This window comes from Numida meleagris, chromosome 21, assembly GCF_002078875.1.
Source record: "Numida meleagris isolate 19003 breed g44 Domestic line chromosome 21, NumMel1.0, whole genome shotgun sequence".
Classification (NCBI taxonomy): Eukaryota; Metazoa; Chordata; class Aves; order Galliformes; family Numididae; genus Numida; species Numida meleagris.
In genome coordinates, this window is record NC_034429.1 from 233,282 (window position 1) to 255,806 (window position 22,525).

At 39.4% G+C, this 22,525-nt stretch overlaps 2 protein-coding genes across 2 annotated transcripts; one reads left to right on the top strand and one right to left on the bottom strand.

Annotated features, from left to right (window-relative positions):
* On the bottom strand, positions 1,786-6,090 carry LOC110387200 (protodermal factor 1-like). The gene is made up of 6 exons (XM_021375073.1): positions 5,997-6,090; positions 4,734-4,784; positions 3,524-3,979; positions 2,777-2,854; positions 2,277-2,418; positions 1,786-2,033 (listed from the first exon to the last, which is right to left on the bottom strand). Exons 1-6 carry the CDS (start codon positions 6,006-6,008, stop codon positions 1,954-1,956), a joined length of 819 nt encoding a protein of 272 aa, XP_021230748.1. The 5' UTR covers positions 6,009-6,090; the 3' UTR covers positions 1,786-1,953.
* Positions 12,051-15,652, top strand: GKN2 (gastrokine 2). Its single transcript, XM_021375097.1, has 6 exons — positions 12,051-12,181; positions 12,717-12,770; positions 13,446-13,577; positions 14,088-14,198; positions 14,788-14,941; positions 15,403-15,652. Exons 1-6 carry the CDS (start codon positions 12,170-12,172, stop codon positions 15,489-15,491), a joined length of 552 nt encoding a protein of 183 aa, XP_021230772.1. The 5' UTR covers positions 12,051-12,169; the 3' UTR covers positions 15,492-15,652.

Consider the following 22,525-nt stretch of genomic DNA (forward strand, 5'->3'; position numbering starts at 1 on the left):
GCTTTTTTTGATGCACTCTCACAAATTAGGTTCTCCCAGTGTCCTGGATTTTATTCAGATCTGTTTAGTAGATTATTTATGGCTTTTTAATTATGCTGAAGTCATGAACCTTTTCCCCATTTGAAAAAAAAACAAACAGAAGTAAGTTCCACTGAATCTTCATATTATGCCTGCTGTGTGATAGAAGAAAAACAGAGCTGCAGAGATAGGATCAGGAAAATCAAGGCACAGCTGGAGTTGAACTTGTCAAGGGATGTGAAAAATAATAAGATGGATTTCTTTAGATATGCTGGTTAGAAGAAACAGGCAAAGGAGAGTGTACTCCCTCTGATAAATGAGGAGGGAGAACTGACTTGTTGCCTGACCCACCTAGTGGCCTTGTATGATGGAGTGATGGCATTGATGGACAAAGGGAAGGCAACTGTTGTCATCTACCTGGACTTGTGCAAAGCCTTTGACATGGTCCCACACCACATTCTTATCTCTAAATTGCAGAAATGTGGATTTGAAGGCTAGACTGTTAGATGGATAAAGAGTTGGTTGGATGATCACAGCCAGAGGGCTGTGGTCAATGGACCTATGTCCAAGTGGAGGTGGTGACAAGTGGTGTCCCCCAGGGGTTCATCCTGGGACCGGTACTCTTGCAGTCTCACATTGCATTGTGTAATATTACAATAACTGGAAGAACCTATGTGCATGTACTTTAAGTGGCTTAGGCAGAAGCTGGACCTTGCTGCTCATGTTTTGTGCCCTCTGGTTGAAATTTTGACCTTAACCGGAGGCAGCAGTGGAGCAACACTGTCCTTTACTGGGGGTGTCATCTGTCACAGGGGCTAGCAGGCCCCTTGAAAGACATTTCCCAGTGACAAGCTATTGGATAAGTAGAGCGCCTGTTTTATCTCAGGGAAAATGAAGGGTAAAGCTGGAAAAGGAGAAGAAACCCCCGGCAAGTTGGTCAGGAGCTTTGTTTAAATACTGCAGCCACATGGTTACTTTTGTTTGGAGGTGCTAAAATTTTGGGGTAAAGGCAGGCAAGCTTTGGTTTTCATTTCATTTTACATTTTGCTGAACAAGAAAGACTGCTGCATCCTTGACGTAGAGCAACCATTGACTTCTATGAACAATAAAGCACCTCATAGGTTATCTCCTTCCAAAACTCCAGGAAAAGAGCATCTGAGAAAGGAGTGGAGGTGAAGATCTGATATCCTCCAGCCAGCTCCAGTCACTGAATTAATCCCTTCAGATCCATGGAAGAAATGAGTTCCAGCCATTTTGCCTTAGTTTTGGCCTAACTCAACTCTAAAATGTCCATCTATACTTTTGTTTGATTAGGGTGTGGTTTTTTGGTTTCTTATGTTAAATATTTGTGAAACATTGGGAAATAATACCCATATTCAACTACAAAGTGCATTTCACTTAATGATTCTGTTACTGAAAGCTTGATTTCTGCATTTGTATTTGTCTGTAATGCGCTGCAGTGCTTATTATTTTTTCTTATAAAACACGGTATTACAGTATTTTAGCAATAAGTTGAAATTAAAATAATTCACAAATATGCTTGTTTTCATACATATGGACTTAATTCTTTCTGATATGGTTATGTAGTGGGTAACACCACTTGCCTTTAGCAATGATGGAAAATTTCTTAATGTCAAATCTCTAGGAAATACTACAAGATCAGACTTAAATGCCAGAACTGGAATTTTTAGGAAGGACAGTTTAGCAACTTGGCTTTGGTGTTGCTTCTGCGTTTTAAAAGGATCAATAAAAACACAGACCAGTGGAGGCTGATGATGCATTTTACTGAAAGAAAATATGCTCCACCAAGAGCAGAAGAGAAGACAGATACATGATTGACATTGTGATCAAGATAAGATCATCAAGGAAAAAAAAGCTTCTTCATGGATATGCAGATATGTGTATTTTCTTCCTCAAAATTTCATCAGGAGAAATTTATAAATTGCAGTAAGTGAACCACATGTTTCTGAACTTGTTTCTGATACATGAGGCATCATCCTCTGAGAAGTTTGATGCTAAAAGGAAAGAAAAAAGCTGATTAAATTTGAATTGAGGAAACAGGAGAACAATGCAGCTGACATTTTTCTATAATTACATTCTACCATCAGAAATGTTGAACTCAACAAAATCCCAATTTAAAAATCGAGTTGGTTCTTTCTAGACATATACCACAAGCAACTGTTAGTGCAATTGTCTTAGACAAAAGACTTATTACTGCTTATTTTTGTATAAAAAATGCTAGTTAACAGTATACTCACCAGGAGATGGGAAAGCAAAGTAAGTGGGAATTCCTCTGCACAGTCTTTGAATGCGTGGTCCATATGGGTACAGGTTCAGGAGTCTGTTGTTTGAGATCATGTAACGATGCTCTATGGGTGGAAGGAACCCAGTGCTAGCTCCCTAGTATCAAGGAGACAAAGCCAGAATACAGAATTTAGGAAAAGAAAATAAAATTGGAGTTCTAAATCCATGTTTTCATAACACAGAAGAGTTTATTCCGCTTCTGCTTATTTAACTTTATGCAACTTTTGAAGTATTTAGATCAACTCAGCCCTGCTGAGAAACTTCACTTTAGGAACCATTTCTTTTTTCTACTGATACAGAATAATAGAGTCATGGAACCGTTAAGGATGGAAAAGACCTCAGAGATCATCAAGTCCAACTGTCAACCCATCCCCACAATGCCTACTAAACCATTCCCCAAGACTGATTATCCCCAGTTGGTTAACTTTCTCAGCACTTTCATTCACCAGCTTACCTCAAATCTGTTAAATCCTGTATCAGCTTTGCTAATGATGCAAGTGTTTTTTCCCAGTACCTTGGTTGCGATGAAGCCCTGTTAAAACAACAAACAGTTAAAACCAACAGCAACAAAACCATTTGTCTTGTTGCAAACAAGAGAAAGACTATTAAAAAAAAACACCAAAAAAAACCACCCACACAATCAAAGGCTTTATATAGTGCAATTAATCATAGGGAAAGAAAATGTTTGTCAATTATATTGCCTAGGTAAATGGTGGTGGCTAATGATAGACAGAAAGTAAAATAAATGGCCTTCACTGCTTATGCCACTTGTATGTGTTGTATTATCTAGGCCGTATGAAAATCAGAGCAGCAGAAATTATAAAATGGTTAAATGAGAGCATTTTTAAAGCATCACCTCTAAAACCTCATGATCTTGCTGAAGTTTAGGTGTTTCTGAAAAACATTTAGTTCTTTTCCAGTGCTAACCTAAGTGCCAATTTGGATTTTTCAGCAGCATGATAATAAGCAGGTTTGCAGCTTTATACAGTCTTTGCTGAACTCATGGAACAGTTGTGCAACTTGGTTACTTGGTTGGTCGTCCCCACAGATTGTCTTGGATTGCTTGTTCTTACATCAACCATCTTACATCTTAAGAAGAGACCAACCAAGTAACTCCAGTGTCTACCCAGTATCAGCTCGCACCATGACCCTTTGCAGTAGAAGCCAAAAAGTTGCTGGAGCCATGGGGGCAGCCACTTACGGTCTTGGCATCCCAGATGGTTTTCCAGTTCTGAGGCGGCCTGATGGCAAACCCAGGGTTGACCAAATGAGGGCGTGGATGGTGTGGAATTTCAACATGGGGTAGATGGTGTGGAAATTCACCACGAGGTGGATGGCGTGGAATTTCAACAGGGGGTAGGTGGTGTGGATTTCCATGGTGGATTAGATAGTGTGGATTTTCGCCACTGGGTGGATGGTGTGGACCTTCACCACGGGGTGGACCTTCACCACGGAGTGGAACGTGTGGATTTTCGCCATTGGGTGGATGGTGTGGACCTTCATCACGGGGTGGAAGGTGTGGACCTTCATCACGGGGTGGAAGGTGTGGACCTTCATCACGGGGTGGATGGTGTGGACCTTCAACACGGGGTGGAAGGTGTGGACCTTCAACACGGGGTGGAAGGTGCGGACCTTCACCGTTGGCCTCCCTGTGGTTCTGATTTTTGAAAAAAATGAAAGATAGTGAGGATTTGGGTTTCGAGATTCCCAGAGGTCTTTCACGTTATAGTTATGGTAACCATACTTTGGAAAATAATTGCTGTTAAAGACCAGAATAAAAGGGAGATAACCGGCCTCAGCACTGCAAAGGCCTTAGTACTTTTGCATCAAACCTTACATTCAAACCTTTGCAAGACCTGTTTTCTATGTATATCTAATGGTATCCATTCTGTGAAGACAGGCAGGCTTTAACAACATTACTGCTCCAACCCTTCCTCCCTGCCCCCCTGTATAGACCAGGTGGAAAAGTTGGGAAGAAAACATTTAAACACTGGATGATTTTCTTTAAAGTAAAAAGTTAAACTTGATATTAAAAGAGCAACTTGGAAGAAAAAAATGTAGGAAAAATAAAATTCCTTATTACCCATCCTTTTCGCAGGAGGAATTTGCAATAATTTACAGTATTTCACTGTATTTTCCAATCAGATCCTTCATGCTACCATACTACATTCATAAATACTTCACAGTATTTATACTAATCTCAAAGTCAGAATTTGTTACTGACTTCATATCTAGCAACTGATGTTTTTGCCTGAGATATCAACCACTTAAATATTTTCTCTTGTATATAAAAAAAGCAGCTTCATGCTAAGTGTCAGATTTCAGAACACAGCTTCATTTTCAGAAATATATTTTTCAGATGTCACAAGTAAAACCCATCAGTTCTTATGGCATCATTGCACTATACTTACCTCTTCGGCAAGGGTTGGAGCCAGGAGAACTCCAAGGAGAGCAACCACAATCTGAAATGAACGTTTGAAATTCACAATACTTTAACAAATGCTCATCTTGCATCAAGTTATTTGCTGTCTTAAAATAAGCTTTACTTCCTGCTTAACTTCATGCTCAGCACTTTCCTGAAGTGGAGTTAATCTGATGAGGACATAAATATGCAGACAATCAATTCATATAACTTGCTCTTAACCTTAGAATTATATTTTGTGCAGGTAAAAAAGTTAATTTAAACAGTGTTTTTTAAAAATATTTCCAGCCCTGGTTCCTTACACTCTTGGAAAATGATGGAATGAAGTATTGCTTTTTAAGAGTGAACTTTGCACTGAGGTCTTTGATTTTCAGAGAAAGCCCATGCAGTATCCATGTGTACCCATTGCAAAGGGTTGGAATATGAGTGTGCAGCACAGCTGTGTCCTTGGAACACAGCAGAAATGGGACTTGAACATCCTCATAACATTTCTCATGCATCCAAATACAAAGCTGAGGAAGGCAAGCACTATATTTCTGTACAAAAACAGATTGCTACCCCTCTATAAGATTACACTGTTTTGATGATCACATGCTTCTTGTTGTTCAGATTTCCTTAGGGTCAAAAGCCCTGCTGGTATATTGTCATGTAAGATTTAAAGCTAGGTACTTTTGTAACAATAACCATTGTGAACCACTGTTCTCTTGGAGACAAACCCTCAAATCTTGAACCCGTTACAAATTTCATTGACTTCGAAGGAGAATTTTTAATAGTAAGATCCAAGTGTGACTCAGAGTATTTAACATTTTGGAAATTATTCTGCAGCAATTTCAGACCACTGTGAATACCGCTGTGCTTCGTACTCTCTCATACATGCACTTGAGTCTCACAGCTCATGGTTCTTCTCTTATGCTCTCAACAGACAGCTGTAAATTAACTTCATATAACTCAGTAAGACCATTGACTTGCATCTAAGAGTTGTGAATGAGACAATATTGCCCTTCCTAGATTTTATGTGTGCATCTCACTCTTGAAACAGAGCACTTTCCTCTTCCATGTTTGGCTAAGCTTATGGAATGAGGTCACTGCCAAAAATGAAATTTCACCCACGAAGTCGCAACCCATTTGGCCTTTTTGCTCTGTAAACCCTACATAATTCAGTGATAGTTCTATAGGTGCCAAGAAAGACTCAAAATAATTTAAAAACTCTCCAACATTAGCAGTTTTATGAGAAAGTGATATATGTACTTACAGCGAACTTCATTTTGATGGTAGATGAGGCAGGTTCTGCTGGTAATTGATGTGTACTCTTACTTCTTATAGAGTAATATCCCAAAGTAAAATGGGTTTACCTTCTTGGCAGGTGTCCTCTGTTCACAGAATCATGACGAGTTTCCTGTGGAAGCAGTTTGATAAGAGTAGGCTTTGATACAAGCCTAATTGAACTCATTACATATCGAAAGATTAAAGAAATCTTGTAATGGTAAGATGAAAGAATTCAACAGTAACTTCTAAAAGGAGAAAAAAATCAGAACCAGAAAATGGATGCCTAATAAAATTTGTAGTTATACTTTGTGTGATGAAGAACTCAGCCTAATTTTTTTATTCATGGTTCATAACATTTTAAAAATAGCAATATTACCAGCTCTGTTGATTTAAAAGTTGTTAATTCATGCCCCCAGAAATGATGGAGTTGGATCCCTATAATAGAAGTTATTGAGTTATTTTGCTTGCCTTCTGTCCTGAACCCTTTTGCACTGTTTTGACCTTGAGGATCTGCTTTCCATCCTTGAGACTCTGTGTCTTCACCTCTGAGCGAAAGTACTAATTACTAATTACAAAAATACTGATTACGAACTAAAGGTTTATTCAAGAAATGGACCATAAACTTGAGATTATCAAAGATGAGTAAGGCAGGAGCAGTAACAATGTACATTTTATATCTATTGCTATGTAGAAACTTGATTTCTTATGATCATCTGAATTTATAATTATATATGGAGCCACAGGAAGAATGTATTCACCTTGTTTGCTGCAGAAACTTTGAAAATGTTTACGTAGTATTTTCCTTGGCCCATGAAGAAGTCTGAGTCTTGTTGCCCAAGAATGATCTCCATTGCTGCACGATGTACAGAGATACATAGAATCATAGAATCATTTGAGTAGGAAGGGACCTTTAAAGGCTATCTATAAGGTCATCATACTTACATATCCCCAGATAATCTGGATTTGTTTCTCAGCTCTGCTTGTTAAAGAAGCAGCAGTTTAAGAGGTACTCATTTTTTTAACAGCAGCTCTGTCAGTTCTCTGTACATCAGTCCTGCACCTTGCAGTAGTTAGTATGGGTTGGCACACTTTGCTTTCTTTGCATTTGTGGATGATGGAGATTCTGTTGTGAACTAATGTCTGTGAACCAAATTCTCCAATGCTGTCAGTTGCTGAATAACTGTAATTGAAAAGGTCAGGGAATCTCACTTTAATTAAGAAGATTCTCATTTATATCAGCGAGGGCTCAATCTTATTAATAATGGATGTCTTGGACTACAATACTGTGAGTGAAACAACTGTTTTTCCCTCCATTTTGCACCCACTTTGCAATTCACATGAGATGTACAGAATGGTGAATGAAAGTAATAAATTACCAAGCACAAGGATTTCATTCTTCCAGTCAATCTGATTTGTGGATGCTGAATGGAGACCTGCATGTTCTTAGCCTCAAAGATTCAAAATATACAGGAGTTTATTTTGAATGTCGCAAAATCCTCTCATAGTCTCTGGAAATTTAATTCTTGACTAGTTCCCAAGAAACACATTGAGAAGCTGAACTCTGTAATGCTTGTCCCCATGGTGTCATTACTAATGAGTTGGAACACGGTTTGGTCCATTTGTTCTAACAACCATCGCCAATTTGGCCATTATGTTGATGCGTCACACTTGGAAGCCTGAATCTCCAAATCTTCCATCAACTTTTGATTACTGAAGTGCTTTGCATGGCAAACATACACAATTAGAGCATTTGACATTAAGAATCGCTGATGGAACTAATTACAGTAGTAGAAGCCAGGAAAAAGGGCAGGGAGGGGATGCATTTACAGTATGAGATCTTGTTCTTTTTCCAACACAGGCTTGTATCTCTCCGTCTGATTTTTAAAGCTCTGATCAAAGCATTCTCTGTTTCTGTAGTAAGTCCTTGTACCACTGTGCAGCAAACTCCCAAGGCTGAGGGCAATTTTACCCTAGAGTTCTAACCCTGTTCTCAGCTTTTCATTTTGCACATACATACTTACGTTTTCATGTGTGTTCTCTTTTTTCACGTTAGTGCATAGAAAGAATTAAAACTACAGAAATTACTGATGGATTAATCCTAGGAGCTTGTTTTTTTCTTTAACTACTGAATTGTCCCATCCATGGACAACATGTTTTTTTTCTAGACTATGTCACCCCATCTTGATCCCATGCGTGGCGTGCCCAGCTGAATGCAAACATAATCATAGAGAATTTTGTTGCTTTTTGAGGCGTTGCTTCATTCTTTACTTTCCTCCCACTACCTACTCACTCCCTGATAAAGCAAATATTTATCAAAAGAACATGAAAAAAAGTATTAGTCACCAAGAAAGTTTGTTTTGATAGTATTATTCCCACATTAACTTGATTAAATCTCTCTCCCTTGTATGTTGAAATTCCTGTTTGGTTATCAGACATGAACTGAAATTATTCAAGTATTCTTTTCATACGATATTCAAGGTTTGTTTGTTTAAATGATTTTTACTGGATGGTGGTGTCAAATAATGTGTCAAATTCTTCTTTCAATTTTCATGACATAGATTAAGAGTAATTCTGTAACTTAATAATATTTTACTGAGTTAAATTGGAATGTATTTTAAAATATTTGGCCTTATGAAATTAGCTGAGAAATAAGTTTCTTCCAACAGTATACATTTCTGTGCTGTGGCAATATATTCCTTGTTCTGAATAAGCTTCTCTGTGCTGATAGGACCAGTCTGACTACAAGGATAACAGCTGACTACATAGAGTCGTTAGGAATCATAGAATCATTAAGGTCGGAAAAGACTTCTAAGATCATCTAGTTCACATGGGGAAAAGTTTGCAAGTCTTCATTTAGATCAAAATTATCCAAAGCAAGACTGTCTTGAGAGAGTGGGTACCATTGTGAAATTTTGGGGTCATGGAGGAGTTCTGAGTGGTCACCTCCTAACCTGAAACTCATTCTGTCTGAAGATGGGCAAAAGCAACAGTTGCATGCATAGAAATTGGAGCAGTTTATAGCCCTTCTTATGCAGTGCATTGCTTCTGTTACTTAAGACAGAAGGGCACTTAGAGGAATGTGTCATGGTCATGGATAGTCTTTCCTCCAAGAGAATGCATGATAATGGCCTCAAGTTGCTCCATGGGAAGTTCAGTTTGGATATTAGGAAAAACTTCTTTGAAAGAGTGGTCAGGCACTGGCACAGGCTGCCCAAGGTGGTGGTGGAGTCACCGTCTCCGAAGGTGCTCAAGAACCATGGAGATGTGGCACTGATGGTCATGGTTTAGTGGCCAGTATTGGTGGTAGGTGGATGGTTGGAGTAAATGATCTTAGAGGTCTTTTCCAACCATAACGATTCTATGATTCCTTGATAATTTCAGATATATTACTGGGAGATGTATGGATTTCAAGTTATAGACGTGACCCAACTAGAAGTATGTTCTCTTTTGCGATAAGGTTAATTAGTCAAGTGCTTTTCAGAAAGTAACTTTTTTTTTTTGGCCTCATCTGACTGGATCAGTAGAATTCATTCTGTTCAACATATGGTGGAAATCGTGAGATCATGACCACTGTTGCATGTCTCCTTCACTAAATACTGCTGATTAATCTACTCTCGTGTGTGGCTTAGGAGAGCAGATGCTTATGCTTCAATGCCATGGCAGTTTCTTAAAAGAAATTAATGTATAAAGACATAATGAATACTGGGAATTTAATTTAACATTAGTTTTAAAACTTCTAAAGCTTTTCGTTTGGGCTTGTTCATGAATCCTGCTGTGAAAGGTTGTAATCTTGCAAACAAATAACCATTTGAAAAGAAGGGGCAGGGCCAGCTTTCAACAGGAGGACAACACCAATCTAATCTAATTTAAACTAATCTAACCATCTTGTCACAATTTCATGTGTGTTTGTATTTATGTTCTGATATATTGCTTAGCAGCACAGCTTTGTTACACTGGAGATAACATTTTCCATGTAGAGCTGCACGGTGTAAAGCAAATGCATGCAATTTGCTTTTATATTGAGGCTTGTTTGAAGGCCTGGATGACCTCTTTCACCTTTTCTTCAGATGGTTAATGACTGTTCAATGTATTCATTAATGATCTGGATGATGGGGTAGAGGGCACCCTCAGTAAGTCTGCAGATGACACAAAACTGGGGAAGTGGCAGATTCACTGGAGGGCCATTCTGCTGTCCACAGGGAACTGACAGGTTGGAGAAATGGGCTAATGGGAACCTCATGAAGTTCAGCAAAGGGAAGTACAAAGTCCTACACCCGTCATGAAGGAATTTAACAACCCCAGGTCCCCCACGTGGGAAGCAGCTCTGCAAAAAAGACCTTGGGAGTCCTTGTAGACACCAAGTTGACCAGGACCTAGCCAAGTGCCCTTGCCAGTAAGAAAGCTAACAGCTGCATTAGCCAAAGTATTGCCAACAGTTTGAAGGAGGTGGTCCTTTTCCCCTGTTCAGTCCAAGTGAGGGTGCACCTGGGATACTGGGACCAGTTCTGGGCCTCTCAGTACAAGAGAGACCTGGATGTACTGAACATATTCCAGTGTAGGGCCACAAAGATGCTGAAGGGCCTGGAGCACATCTGGTATGAAATAGCAAGCAGTGTTTAGCCTAGAAAAGAGAAGGCTTAATAGACATTTCAACAAAGTTTATAAATACTTGAATGGAGGATGCAGAGAAGACAGAATGAGGCTCCTTCCAGTGGTGCTCAGTGCCAAGGCAAGAGACAATGAGCACAACCTGGAAAACAGGAGGTTCCATCTAAGAATCAGAAAAACCCTCTGTGCTCTGTGGCTCTCAGAGAACTGGCACAGGCTGCCCAGAGAGGTGCTGGAGTCTCCTCGCTGGAGATCTTCAGACCTGACTGGATGTGGTCCTGGGCACCAGCTCTGGTGACCCTGCTGGTGAATGAGACCAGATGGCCTGCAAAGATCCTTTCTGATCTCAACCATTCTCTGATTCTGTGACTAAAGTGACAGAAATTTGTTGGCTCTTTGGCTGGATCCTCATTTTGTGAGAAGGGAATAGGACTCAGTTATGACAAGTAAAATGTAATGTGTGATTGGTCAAGGTATGTGCACTAAATGATGTGGAGTTATAGGACAAGAGGTAATTTATAGGACAAGAGGCCTTTAGTTGTGCCAGGGGGAGGTTCAGGTTGCATACTGGGAAAGATTTCCTTTCAGAAGGAGTGGTCAGGTGCTAGAACAGGCTGCCCGGGGAGGCAGTGGAGTCACCATCCCTGGAGGTGTTCAAGAAAAGGTCAAGACTGGTCACAGGCATGGATTTGATAGTTAGCCTAGATGATCTTAGTGGTCTTTCCAACCTTAATGATTCTATGATTCTATGAGATGAGGAGCCCAGGCAAGGTCATAATCACAGGAGAGCACTCATAGCAATGTCCCGTGGTCATTGACATTTGGCATAAAATATAGGAAACAGTTGTAACTTTAAAGGAGGAATCTCCATCCCGCTTCTTTTGTGGCCATGTGTGAACCACACATCCTTTGAAGTTTCATCTCACTCCTTTTTGTATTGAGGAGGATATCAGTCAACCAGATTGTGTCTGTGAAGCAAAATTGTTACTCCTAACAGTGTCACTAATTTCAATGCATGTGATACATATCACAGTGCCTCATCAAAAATGAGCAATACTTTTTGTTAGAAAAGATCATGCATATACTAGATGGAAGAAATGGCTGAAAAGTTGATCTGTTCAGTAGCTGACACGTAAGCCTGCATGGTGCTGGTATTTTTTTCCAGTATTTCAGAAGACAAAATGCATATTGTATGAATGAATAGCAGAGTTGTTCCTGATGTCCTTTTGTTCTAGACAATATCCTGTTAAATATTAAAAAAAAAGGAATAGAAGGGGTGGAAATTCCACTGAAGTTTAAACCAGCAAACAATAGGCCTTTGAGGAGTGATTATTCACACAAAAGCTGATGTATTGACTGCTTTTAACATATCGAGATCTGGTTATCTATGCCAGCCCAAAATTTCAGATATGAGATACCTTGGCATGTAGATATGTAGTCAATGAGCAGTTCTGTCAAGTGTTTCCCACACCTACTGGATGATATAAAAGTTGAAGGTCTCTCTGGAGTTTCTTGAGTTCCTATCCTCCACAACCTCCTGCTGGAAGAAAAATGAAGGCATTTGTAAGTATATACATTTTTTTATTCAATTTATATTATAAGAAGTTCATTTTAAAATAAAAATATAGAAAAGAAGATGTTCAGAGTAGTGGTGCAGTACTGGGACTAGTAGGATCCATGTATTTGGGTTTTTTTTGATTATTCATTGGGAATGCTCCCTGAAGTCAGTGGGAACATTATTTCAGAGGAGAATGCAGAACCTGATCACAGTTCATAAGGGGGATTTAATTACGATTAAATAATTCCAATTGTGGAGACAAATTAAGAAGTAACCTATCATGTGGATTTGAAAGATGCGAACAGTGCCTTAGTTGTTCTGCATTTTTACTATTAGAAGCAAAAGAAAGCCAATATCAGGAATATTACAGTGCAGAACTGTGATTGCTTTGAACTAACACATGTGTGGAGAGGGTAGTGTTTCAAAGTGACAGTACAGCTGCTCACCTCAGTTTATGAACTGAATTTTTTGTCCCACCTTGTCCATTGATATGACACTGCCTGGTGTTTCTGTTGGGTGAAGTGCTCATTCCTCTTACAGGCTGCAGTTCTCATTTTGCTGGGAGTCTTCTGGACTCAAACTTCTGCATTGGAGGTAAGTAAACTCAAGAACTCAAGAAATGTTTCTCAAGAAACATTTAGATGTAGCTCAAGAAACATTTAGATGTAGCATTGAGAGACATGGTTTAGTTGGGTTATATTGATGGTAGGTGGATGGTTGGACTAGATGATCTTGTAGGCCTTTTCCAACCTAGCTAATTCTATGATTCTATGATTCTAAACTGGCAAGCCTACTGGTGCATGCACTTTAAAATGCATTAGATTCCTCAGAAGGGAGAAATATAATAGAAGAAACTAAAATGATGCTTATTGCCAAGCACAGAATAAATAGCTTTTACCAAAGATGACAAGAGGCAAGAAATCGAAAAGGCAGTTCTATGCAATTATGTAGTAGCAAGAAATATAGGCAACATAGGTCTCTTTGGCTCAGCCTAAAATTGGAGCCTCCTCTGCTGCTGTATACAATAACTGTGATGCCCCACGTAATTCTCTTTGGGCTGTGGTGTGGGTCTGTCCCCTCCCCTCTCACCATGACTCAACCTCTACCAAAATTAGTCCCCACCTCGAGTGCAAACTCTGATTCCTAGAGTTGTAAAAGGATTTCACATTTAGATGAAGCAATCATGATTGTTGGTTTGTATCGTTGGTTTATATTGTGCCTTTAAAGGTGCAAACCAGATGAACAATGGTTTTATGCTTTTTACCAAAGACTTATTTGCTGCCGGCACCTAGCAATGAGTATGTCACCGGGTCCATGACCATTGACAACAAGAAGAACTATGCTGATGTCCATGTTCGCTCTGGCTTGTACTCCTCTGACACCATTTTTGACTACCAGCACGTAAGTAAATCTAAGACTCTGCCTAGACTCTAACAATCTCTGTGAGGAGGTTTGTAAATTCAGATAAATTGTATTGGTGCATTTTCATTATGAATTGCCCTGAAACACTGGTTCTTTGAAGACTCCCCTCACTTCTCCTCTTCTGCAATTTCTATCTCACAAATGTGATGATGCATTTTTAAGAGACTTGTGATGACATGGTGGTCATTTGTGAAAGTGAGAAGAATGTCACTGACCTCAGTGCAAGAGAGTCGAGAACTGGTTGCCATCACTTCTGTACTGCAAGTGGAGCAGGAGTCCATGGGAAAAGAGCACTCAAGTCTTACAGACAGACATTAAAGTCTTTTTCGTTCCCCAAAGGTGACAATGCAAATGAGAAATCATTCCATGATAGTCAGTGTAACCACCTCATGTTTCTTCTAGATGGCCCTAAAGACGAGGGTGAATCAACACACATTAGCAGTAACCGTTTTTAGTTAATTGCTTTTTATTTATTTATTTTTATCACAGGGATATATTGCAACCAGGTTGTTCTCACGAAATGCCTGCTTCATCATGAAAATTGATGAAGCTTCCATCCCCAGGCTGCAAGAGATTGGACGCCAGGCTTTTGAGAGACAGGTGATTTTATAGAAAAATCAATTCTGTATACAAAAAAAGTCTACTGTGTGCAAGTTACAGGGCACTAAGAAGAGCTGTTGTTCTTAGGAATGTCTTTTACTGGTTAGCAACGATGGAACAGATCTGACAAAATAGAACTTCAAAGAAATATCATATAGAACACGCCAATCTTTTGTGCTTGACATCATTTGAAATAGTTTTGTTTGCAGAACAGAATTTAGAAATCAATTTACTTTGACCAAACTGTGATTTTTCTGGCACAACTTATGACAGTCCAACAGTAGCACATTTGCTATTGTACTTCTTATGGAGTCCTTATGGATTGGGAGGATTAATGTATTTGGAAATTGCTAGACTATATGTCAATTAACAATTTATTAATTATCTATACAACTCAGTTTAACTGTATTGATAGGAATAGTATCTAGTGAAACAGGTTGAAAAAAATATTGTAAAACAGATTCTTTAGCTAAGGCTTTGTACGAGGCAAAGGGAGACGATTTTAGATTTTGGGATTTTTCTCAAAGGATACCTCAGCCACATGAAACCAGAGTTACGTTACTAATGACATCTACTATTTTCTCTTTAGACTATGAAGAAAATTTATTCTCCAAAAGTTATGTGGGTACAGTTTCAATCCGGTAATGCCATGTTTGGGAGTGTCAGAGAGTGGTTTCTCTATGGTAGACCCATTGAACAACTCTGCAAGGGCCTACCTCTCTACAAGCTTACAAAGAGTGAACGTAAGTAGGAAAAAGAAAACATTTCTGTCCTTTAAAACTAAATCCATGTGGCACCTTTGTGAGGCAGGAACATGTTGTCCCATTCTGGAGAGAAGGAGTAAACTGCCTAGCAAAATTGAAAGACTAAGCTCCAGGATGTTTTGGAAAATCCATTAAAGCACGTTTTGCCATCATTTGGCATCTAAGTATCTGGAACAGCTGTTCCAGAGTGGTTTGTCTGACTCGGTTGTATCCATTGGCACAGTGGTCCCACAATGCTACCTGCTGCATACTGTGACTGGAAATGAGGAGTCCAAAGGTGATTTAAAGCCATACTGATTTTCTGTAGTGTCCATTGAGACCAGCAGGAACCTTGAACAAGGCCACAACTGGGATTGTATTTATGTATTTAACAGATTCTTCCTTGGTGGACACAGGGATCTTGTCACTGAAAATATCTTTCTTTTTTGTTTTTGTTTTAGCACTAACTAATTCCAATAGCTGTGCCAGTGCAGGAATTCCATCCATTTTGGGCATTAATATCTGTGAAAGACTCAGAGAGAACTACTGATCTGGACAGCTCTTCTGCATGGAAATGGCTCATTTCTCTTTGTGCTTTTCTGATGGTACACATGGTCTTAAACTGGAAGAAAACAAAATCAATTTATCTGTCCTGAGCTTTGAAAACAACAAACGTATGCTTTACAAATAAACATAATGTAGTAAATCAAATGCTTTGTCTTCTTTCTTCATTAAAAAGCAGAATGGAAATAACCTAGCACTTCCTAGAAGTTTTCCTCCAGAAAAGATATATTTTGCTTTGGTGCATTTGTACACTTAGGCTGCAACATGACATAAGCAATGGTTCATGCTAATGGAGAAAGAGTAAAAGAATGGGTTTTCCATTGAAGAACTTTCTGTTGGCACCAGCACCCATGGCGTTCAGAGACTGACTCACACATGATTGCTAGTGGGTGGGAGAGAGGAACAGAGGAAGCAAGCAAATGAACAGGTAGAAAAAGGCAAGGAGTAAATACTATTAGTTGTCAGGGGAATACTTCATAATATTTTTTATCGTATTTGATTTAAACGTTATTGTTAAAGAAGTGTCTGAAACAAAGCCCCAGGGAGGTGGTGGGGTCACTGTCCCTGGAGGTGTTCCAGAACTATGGAGCTGTGGCACTGAGGGACATGGTCAGTGGGCATGGTGGGATGTGTTGGGGTTGGACTTGGGGATCGTAGAGGTCTTTTTCAAACTTCGTGAATCCATGATTCTGTGATAACTTTGGAGCTGATTAAAATACAAGATGAGGCAGCATTGGTGATGCCAGTGTGCTTTTCCAGTGAATCTCAGCAAATGGTTGAGATCACACATGTGCACTTGGTGTTTATTTTGGAGTGGAAGACTGAATATTTGTAGTTTATTGGAGCCTTCTTGCCAAATGGCAAGGTATCCCTTTGGAGTCTGGGAAGATAGCCTCAGGTCCATGATTTATTATTTTCAAATCAGGCTCGTGCTCAAGCCATCTGCTATGTATTAAAAGAGCATTTTATCATCTTATGGTAAAACTATTCTTTTGGATTAATCACAATAGGCCACAGGTTCTTGGTGATCCAAAGAATGTTCATGGAGAACCAAACTTTAATAATTAAATCCAAGACTATTTATGTGTAGCTGCAAGATACAGGATAGTTTGTGTTTGGAAGTGAGGTTCAGTGGTGGGAAGTAGAACTGGGACTTGAAGTTGTGATGTTCTTGGCTGATGTATGGAAGATGCAAAACACCTCAAAACATTCTTTGATAGCACTGCTTATCAAGAGTGTTCATGTGGGTTTGGACCTTCAATTCCTTTCTTGTGGTTGCAAGATTCAGAGAGACTATTCTTTAAAAACTGAGGCTTTAAAAAACTAAGTTGGAAGCCATAATCTTGTTTCCATTTGACAACCATCACATTTCGACCCCTTCCTTGTGTATTCTTCTGTTACACAGCACAAAAGTCATGACAAACCCCTGTGAGTAAGATGAGCTCTGCAAATGTAGAAAATAAGTGCTTTGATTATCTCACGCTGTGTATAACGTTGCATTATTTCTCTAGGGATGGTGACCTGGCATCAGCTACACCTGAAGTAGACCCCAAAGGAACAAACTGACAGAGCACTCAGAGAAGCAAGTCTTATTATTCTATGATTATTATTTATTCTCTGATTATTTAATTCTATAAATAATATACAAAAATGATAAATGACAAACAGTTCTATCATTAAATTGTTAAAAAATAATTAGAATTAGTCAATGCAATTCTGTCTAACTGCAGTATTGATGAATCTGAACATTTTGGCAGTGTAGTAATGGTCCTTTGAGACTGCTCCTGTTGCTAATAGTATAATCAAAATTAGTGGTTTTAAAGCAACCCTCTGTGTACTACACTTGCATTTATTATAGGAAGAGTGTTCTCAGACATGTAAATGAGGTCTGATTAGAACAACAGGGCAGTTATACACAGTTGTAAAAGATGCAGGGCCAGAGAATAAGAGCAATACTCTCTGAAGTCCTATTCTCCTCTTGTGTAATTGGTTACAGATGCTGAACACCATTCTAAATGGGCAAAATAAGGGATGAATTGCGTCCTTGATGGGAAACTGAAGCACAATCTATCCTGTGCAATTTAGACTTTGAAGCCAATCCTATTGGCACCACTAAAATATCATCGACTTCAAAGATCATACAAGAAATGGCTGCAGAGCAGAGGAAATTAATTTAGAGTTTGGTAAATGTAACCACAGGACAAACAGAAATGTACACTCACTTCTGAACAAAAGCAAAAAAAAGGACCTCGCATGAGAAAAAATGTTGATATTGTATCTTTTTGATACTGTAGTTGGCCAGTGCTCTTTCCTGCTGACTGTGCCACCATTTGCCATATGTTCTGTGTACCCATTTTATACCATAATTAATCTATTTTCACAATTTTGCAAGGTGATGGATGTTATTGCTGGAGCGTAGCAAAAGGCCAAGTAAGTTAAAAGCAGCAACAAGAGGTGAAATGTCCCTGGAGATATACACGGTCCATTGGTTGCCTTAAACAGCTGCAGTCTGAAAAGGTTTTCCATCTTTAAACCCACAGCCTGACAGTAAAGTTCTGAAGTGAATGTACAATCTGATGGAAAATTAAAACTTTCATTTTACTTAGAACTTAATTTAAGCATATGTTCTACATATTATGCAGCATCTGCTATCACGGAGCTTGTTAGATATGGGTCATCTACTGATAAGGATCTTTTTATATTGTGAATTCTGAGACGTCTGTCTGGAATGGATGGAAAATTCCCACTGCTTTCCGTGAAAGGAACCCATAGAGCATAGAACCCATTGAAGTTCCTAAGTGGAGAGCAGCCAGCAACCACTCTCAGAAACAATAGGAGAGAGTTACGTTCACAGTCAACAAAGGAGAGTGCTACTGCCAAAGATTAATGTGCAGAGTTGATTGAACATGAGGCTGATTAGCCTTAAGCATAAGACAAACACCTGGAAAACAGCACAGGCGTTTGGCATATCTGCATGAGGGCAAGTGAAGGGCTGTGGTGATCCCACCAGGACTGGAACCCAGATCTACCAAGAAAATGAGGAATGGAGACCATGCACAAGCGTAGATGCTAACAAGATGTTGGCAGGAGTCTAGAAAAGAAGAGGAGGAAAGAAGAAACGGAAGGAGCCTAGAGAAGACTATTGTGATGTGACTCTTACCATCTTGAAAGTTATCAAATCTTTCCAAGAGCTTTTCATCCAAGTAATATGCATTCTAGAGATCTGGCTAGCTTTTCATCTAGTCCCTTCTGATAAAAAGTGTAGAATATACATAGAAGTGAACGCATTGGGAGTGTCCCTGGGTGAGTGCGAGCCTGCGCGTGCAGCATTTATGTGTTAAAACAGCATTTATCCTAGGTTGAAATATCATAATAATCCTGATTATTCGCTTCCAGATTTTTAAAAGCCAAAAAAGTTTTCAAAAGCATGCCTGGAATCCGAGCAATGGTATCATCGGATACACACTGACAGGCAGCTAAAATACGTGAAGCATTTGAGGATGGCAGAATTAGCACACATTCCAGTCACATCTCCATGTCTGCTGCAATTAACCTTTCTTGATCCTTTATATCAGTGGGCAGGAAGCATCTCTCGTTCCTCACTGCCAAGGACACCAGTTTATCTGGTCACCTGTGCTGCACATTAAGGACTTTTTAACACTGAACTCATTTAACAGAGAATTTCCACACCGTAAGTAGTGCACAAGACTACTTCCCAAAGTCAATTTGTATCCATTTTAAAATGAGAGATCAACCCAGAACCTCCTGCTCAGGTGAGCAATACCAGTGAAATGAAACAGACTGCTAAAATCAGGATTGACAGAATTTCCTGTAGATATTGCCTGTTATAGGAATTGGACTCGATGATCCTTAAGGGTCCCTTCCAGCTTGGGATAGTCTATGATTCTATGTGAGAACAATTTTCCAGTTTGCATCAAGCAACAAAGAGGAATAGCTATCAACACCAGCAGATTTTGCTTTATAGGTCTGACTTCTCTTGAAGTCATACAGGCTGAAGAATTAAGCCCACTACTTGAAACAAGAATTGTGCAGTCTGTGCCAGCAAGCCAAGGATGTGAATCTAACTGCCTTTGTTTTGCTGAGACTTCCCATCCTTTTAGTACTAATGATGCATAGTAATGGAAAAAAAAAAAAACAACAAAACAGCATGGTAAGATCCATGTGCAAGAAGAGAAGAGGAGTTATCCCACTAAAGGGAACATATGTGCTCAGAATCAAGGTGCCTAATTTAACATACTCAGATCTTAAACTATTGGCCAAAGTGGACATGAGCTTGGTTTTGCAAAGTTATGTGTTTTGTATAAGGGCATATCTTGGCCAATGGACCACAGCAGATACTCCAAGGCATATAGTCCAATCCTAATGGTCCACACTGGCTTTCTTGAGCTAAGAGCTGAATGTGATTTCATTTGACCGCTAGATGGCAAATTGTTACAGCAATCTCAGTTGTTATGTTTTTTTGTTTGTACTGCAGTCAGAGTTCAGGGTTTTTAGTAAGTGAGACCTTGATCTGACTGGGCTAGTGAAAACACTAATGAGGTACAAACCATAACACAAAAATAAAATTAATTCCTATCTCATAACGTTAGTTATTTATTCTCTTTAATATATGAATGCATATTCCTTTCTCTAATAAAGCATTGCAGTTGCAGAAGACTCATTAATCAGATTTCAAATCATTATAGAAACACAAGTAGCAAAGGTTCACACCGATTAAGTCGAATCTTTCCTCTTTCAGAAAAGGGATATAGCAAAAGATGAAAGATAAATCTACACAAATAGCATCCGCACCATGACCACACGTAAAGAGGGAAGCCCCAGAACTCCCACATCCTCCTTAACCCCCTGGCTTGTTGGAGAGAAGCAGATTGGATATAGAGAAGCAGAAGCATATTGGATAGAGAAGCAGATGTATCATACAGATACACGGACCCAACAGTGGTAACCACCAACCTTTCCATCCCTTGCATAGCAAGATGGGGCTGTTTTCACCTAAGGATGCTCCCTGATTGAGAAATTTGCCCTGAGCGCTCCGGGAGGTGTTTGGCAGTGTCACATTAAGTGGTGTCCCTGGGTGCAATGCACTGAGAGCTGAGCCAGAGCACTCTGCCACTCATTCCCGATAAGCAGAGCCCTTTAACACCAGGGACTGCGAGGGGCTTGTTCCATGCTCTCAATGAGATAAGCTGCCATCCGCGCTTCACAAGACACTCCTATCTGCCAAGGCACTCTGAGAAAAACTGGGAGATGTGCAGTCCAAGCTGCAATCTTAAATGTGGGGGTTTCGTGAATGAAATTGAGGAACCACCAGAAGTGTGGTGGAAAGGACAAAATTTGATATTCAATTGGATGAGAAACTAAGTGAGGAAGGCTGCTCACCATCCTAAATTATCCAGTATAATTCCAGTCCTCAAATTACAGAATCTGAAATGCCATACATTTTAATTCCTTCAGTTTTTAAGGCTGTATTTTGGCAATATTTTTGAGGTGGATTAGTCTCTTCTACTGTAAAATAAAATTTAATCTCCCTTTTTGATTCCAACCCTAACATCCAATAAACAGAACAAATATTACACGTGCTTGTCTAATTTTTCTTCATGTTTTGTTGATGTGATTACAAGCCGTTGGCTTTGTGAGAGCTATTTCATGCTGAGATATAAGCCAACTGCCAGAAAATATTCCAGCTCTGCCTATTTGTCAAGTTGTTAATTAAATAATTTTGAGTTATTAATCAAATTTGTCACCAAAATAATTTCTGATGAGCGGAGCCCATGTTCTTCAAACTCATTGTTCAAGGTTAAAATTTCTAAGACAAAGGGCAGGATTTATTTAGTCGTTGTTCCCAAGAGCTTTGTCTTTTTAGGGCTTTGGGAACATTTCAGTGGAGTTGCCATTACAGAAAGCTATTCCTCAAAGAGTCCACTTGGACAGAGCTGACAAAGGGGAATGGCTATGGAGAATTCTGCAGAGTTTTGTCCTGGAGTCTTGCTTCTCTCAGTGTCTCTGAGGGTTGCCAGAAATTTAACACCCACACTGAGTCCAAAATGCCACCAAATAAATGGATGACGAGGGAAGGAATTTCAACTATGTGAAATTAAAACTTTCTCTTGACCCTTTTCTATTGAGCTGTGCTGTCTAGTATGATAAGAAGGCAGCAGAGGCAAAACTCCTGGTATTCAATAACAATTCAATTAACATGCCTGTTAATTAGCATTACAATACACCTTCTTTGTGAAGACCTCAGATATTGATATACATTGATATATTTATTTTTGGATGCATCCCACTGGATTTCAGTTCTTAGACTAAAATCATAAATGGTGTGACCTTGAAAGGCACTGAATTTTAAGTGGCCTTTTTGTATCATTAGGGCATATGCACAGATATGCACAGATGGAGATCTGTGCATATACTCAGATAATGGGAGTGGAGACAAATCAATGTATTTCTTGAGATGCCTCCCATCTCTGAAAGGATATAAGCCAATGCTGAGAATAGTGCTGCTGGAAATACTCACATTAATGTAACTTTGATCACGTGTGTTGGTATGTTTTGAGGAAAGATTAAAATGAAATGCTGAAATGTGCAGAACCAGACACAAGAGCAAAGGACTTAATCCTTCTCATGCAAGGATCTAAGAATTTTCTATATCATTCCCTCATGACAAGACTGAGCTATGCACTTGACTGCATGCTAGTCCAAGTTTCCCAATTAAATGTGAAGAATTCCCAAAGTTATGCTGGAAAATGGATGTTTTCCAGACATAAGGAGTTTGGACAATGAGGCCATGTGCTCACAGTGAATGTGACTGACAGGACACTGACAAGAAGGCAATGTCCAGCTATTTTCAGTCTTCTTCTTTCTGTTTCAGTGGCTGAGGCTGTGTGCTGAAGAATCTCTGCTTATCGCAGTTTATCATTCCACCGCATGGCCAATGACCCACGGCTGAGAGCAGGTTGCAGTGGTGCAAATGCACAGGGATGGAATCCCTTCCCTGTG

Excerpts from the sequence above, each read along its gene's own strand:
- LOC110387200 (XM_021375073.1), bottom strand. Across the intron at positions 2,419-2,776 it reads CAGGATTTAACAGATTTGAG|GGAGCTAGCACTGGGTTCCT; the intron begins GTAAGCTGGTGA and ends CCTTGATACTAG. Across the intron at positions 2,034-2,276 it reads CTTTGCTTTCCCATCTCCTG|CATCAAACTTCTCAGAGGAT; the intron begins GTGAGTATACTG and ends CTTTCCTTTTAG.
- GKN2 (XM_021375097.1), top strand. Across the intron at positions 13,578-14,087 it reads CCATTTTTGACTACCAGCAC|GGATATATTGCAACCAGGTT; the intron begins GTAAGTAAATCT and ends TTTTTATCACAG. Across the intron at positions 14,199-14,787 it reads GCCAGGCTTTTGAGAGACAG|ACTATGAAGAAAATTTATTC; the intron begins GTGATTTTATAG and ends TTTTCTCTTTAG.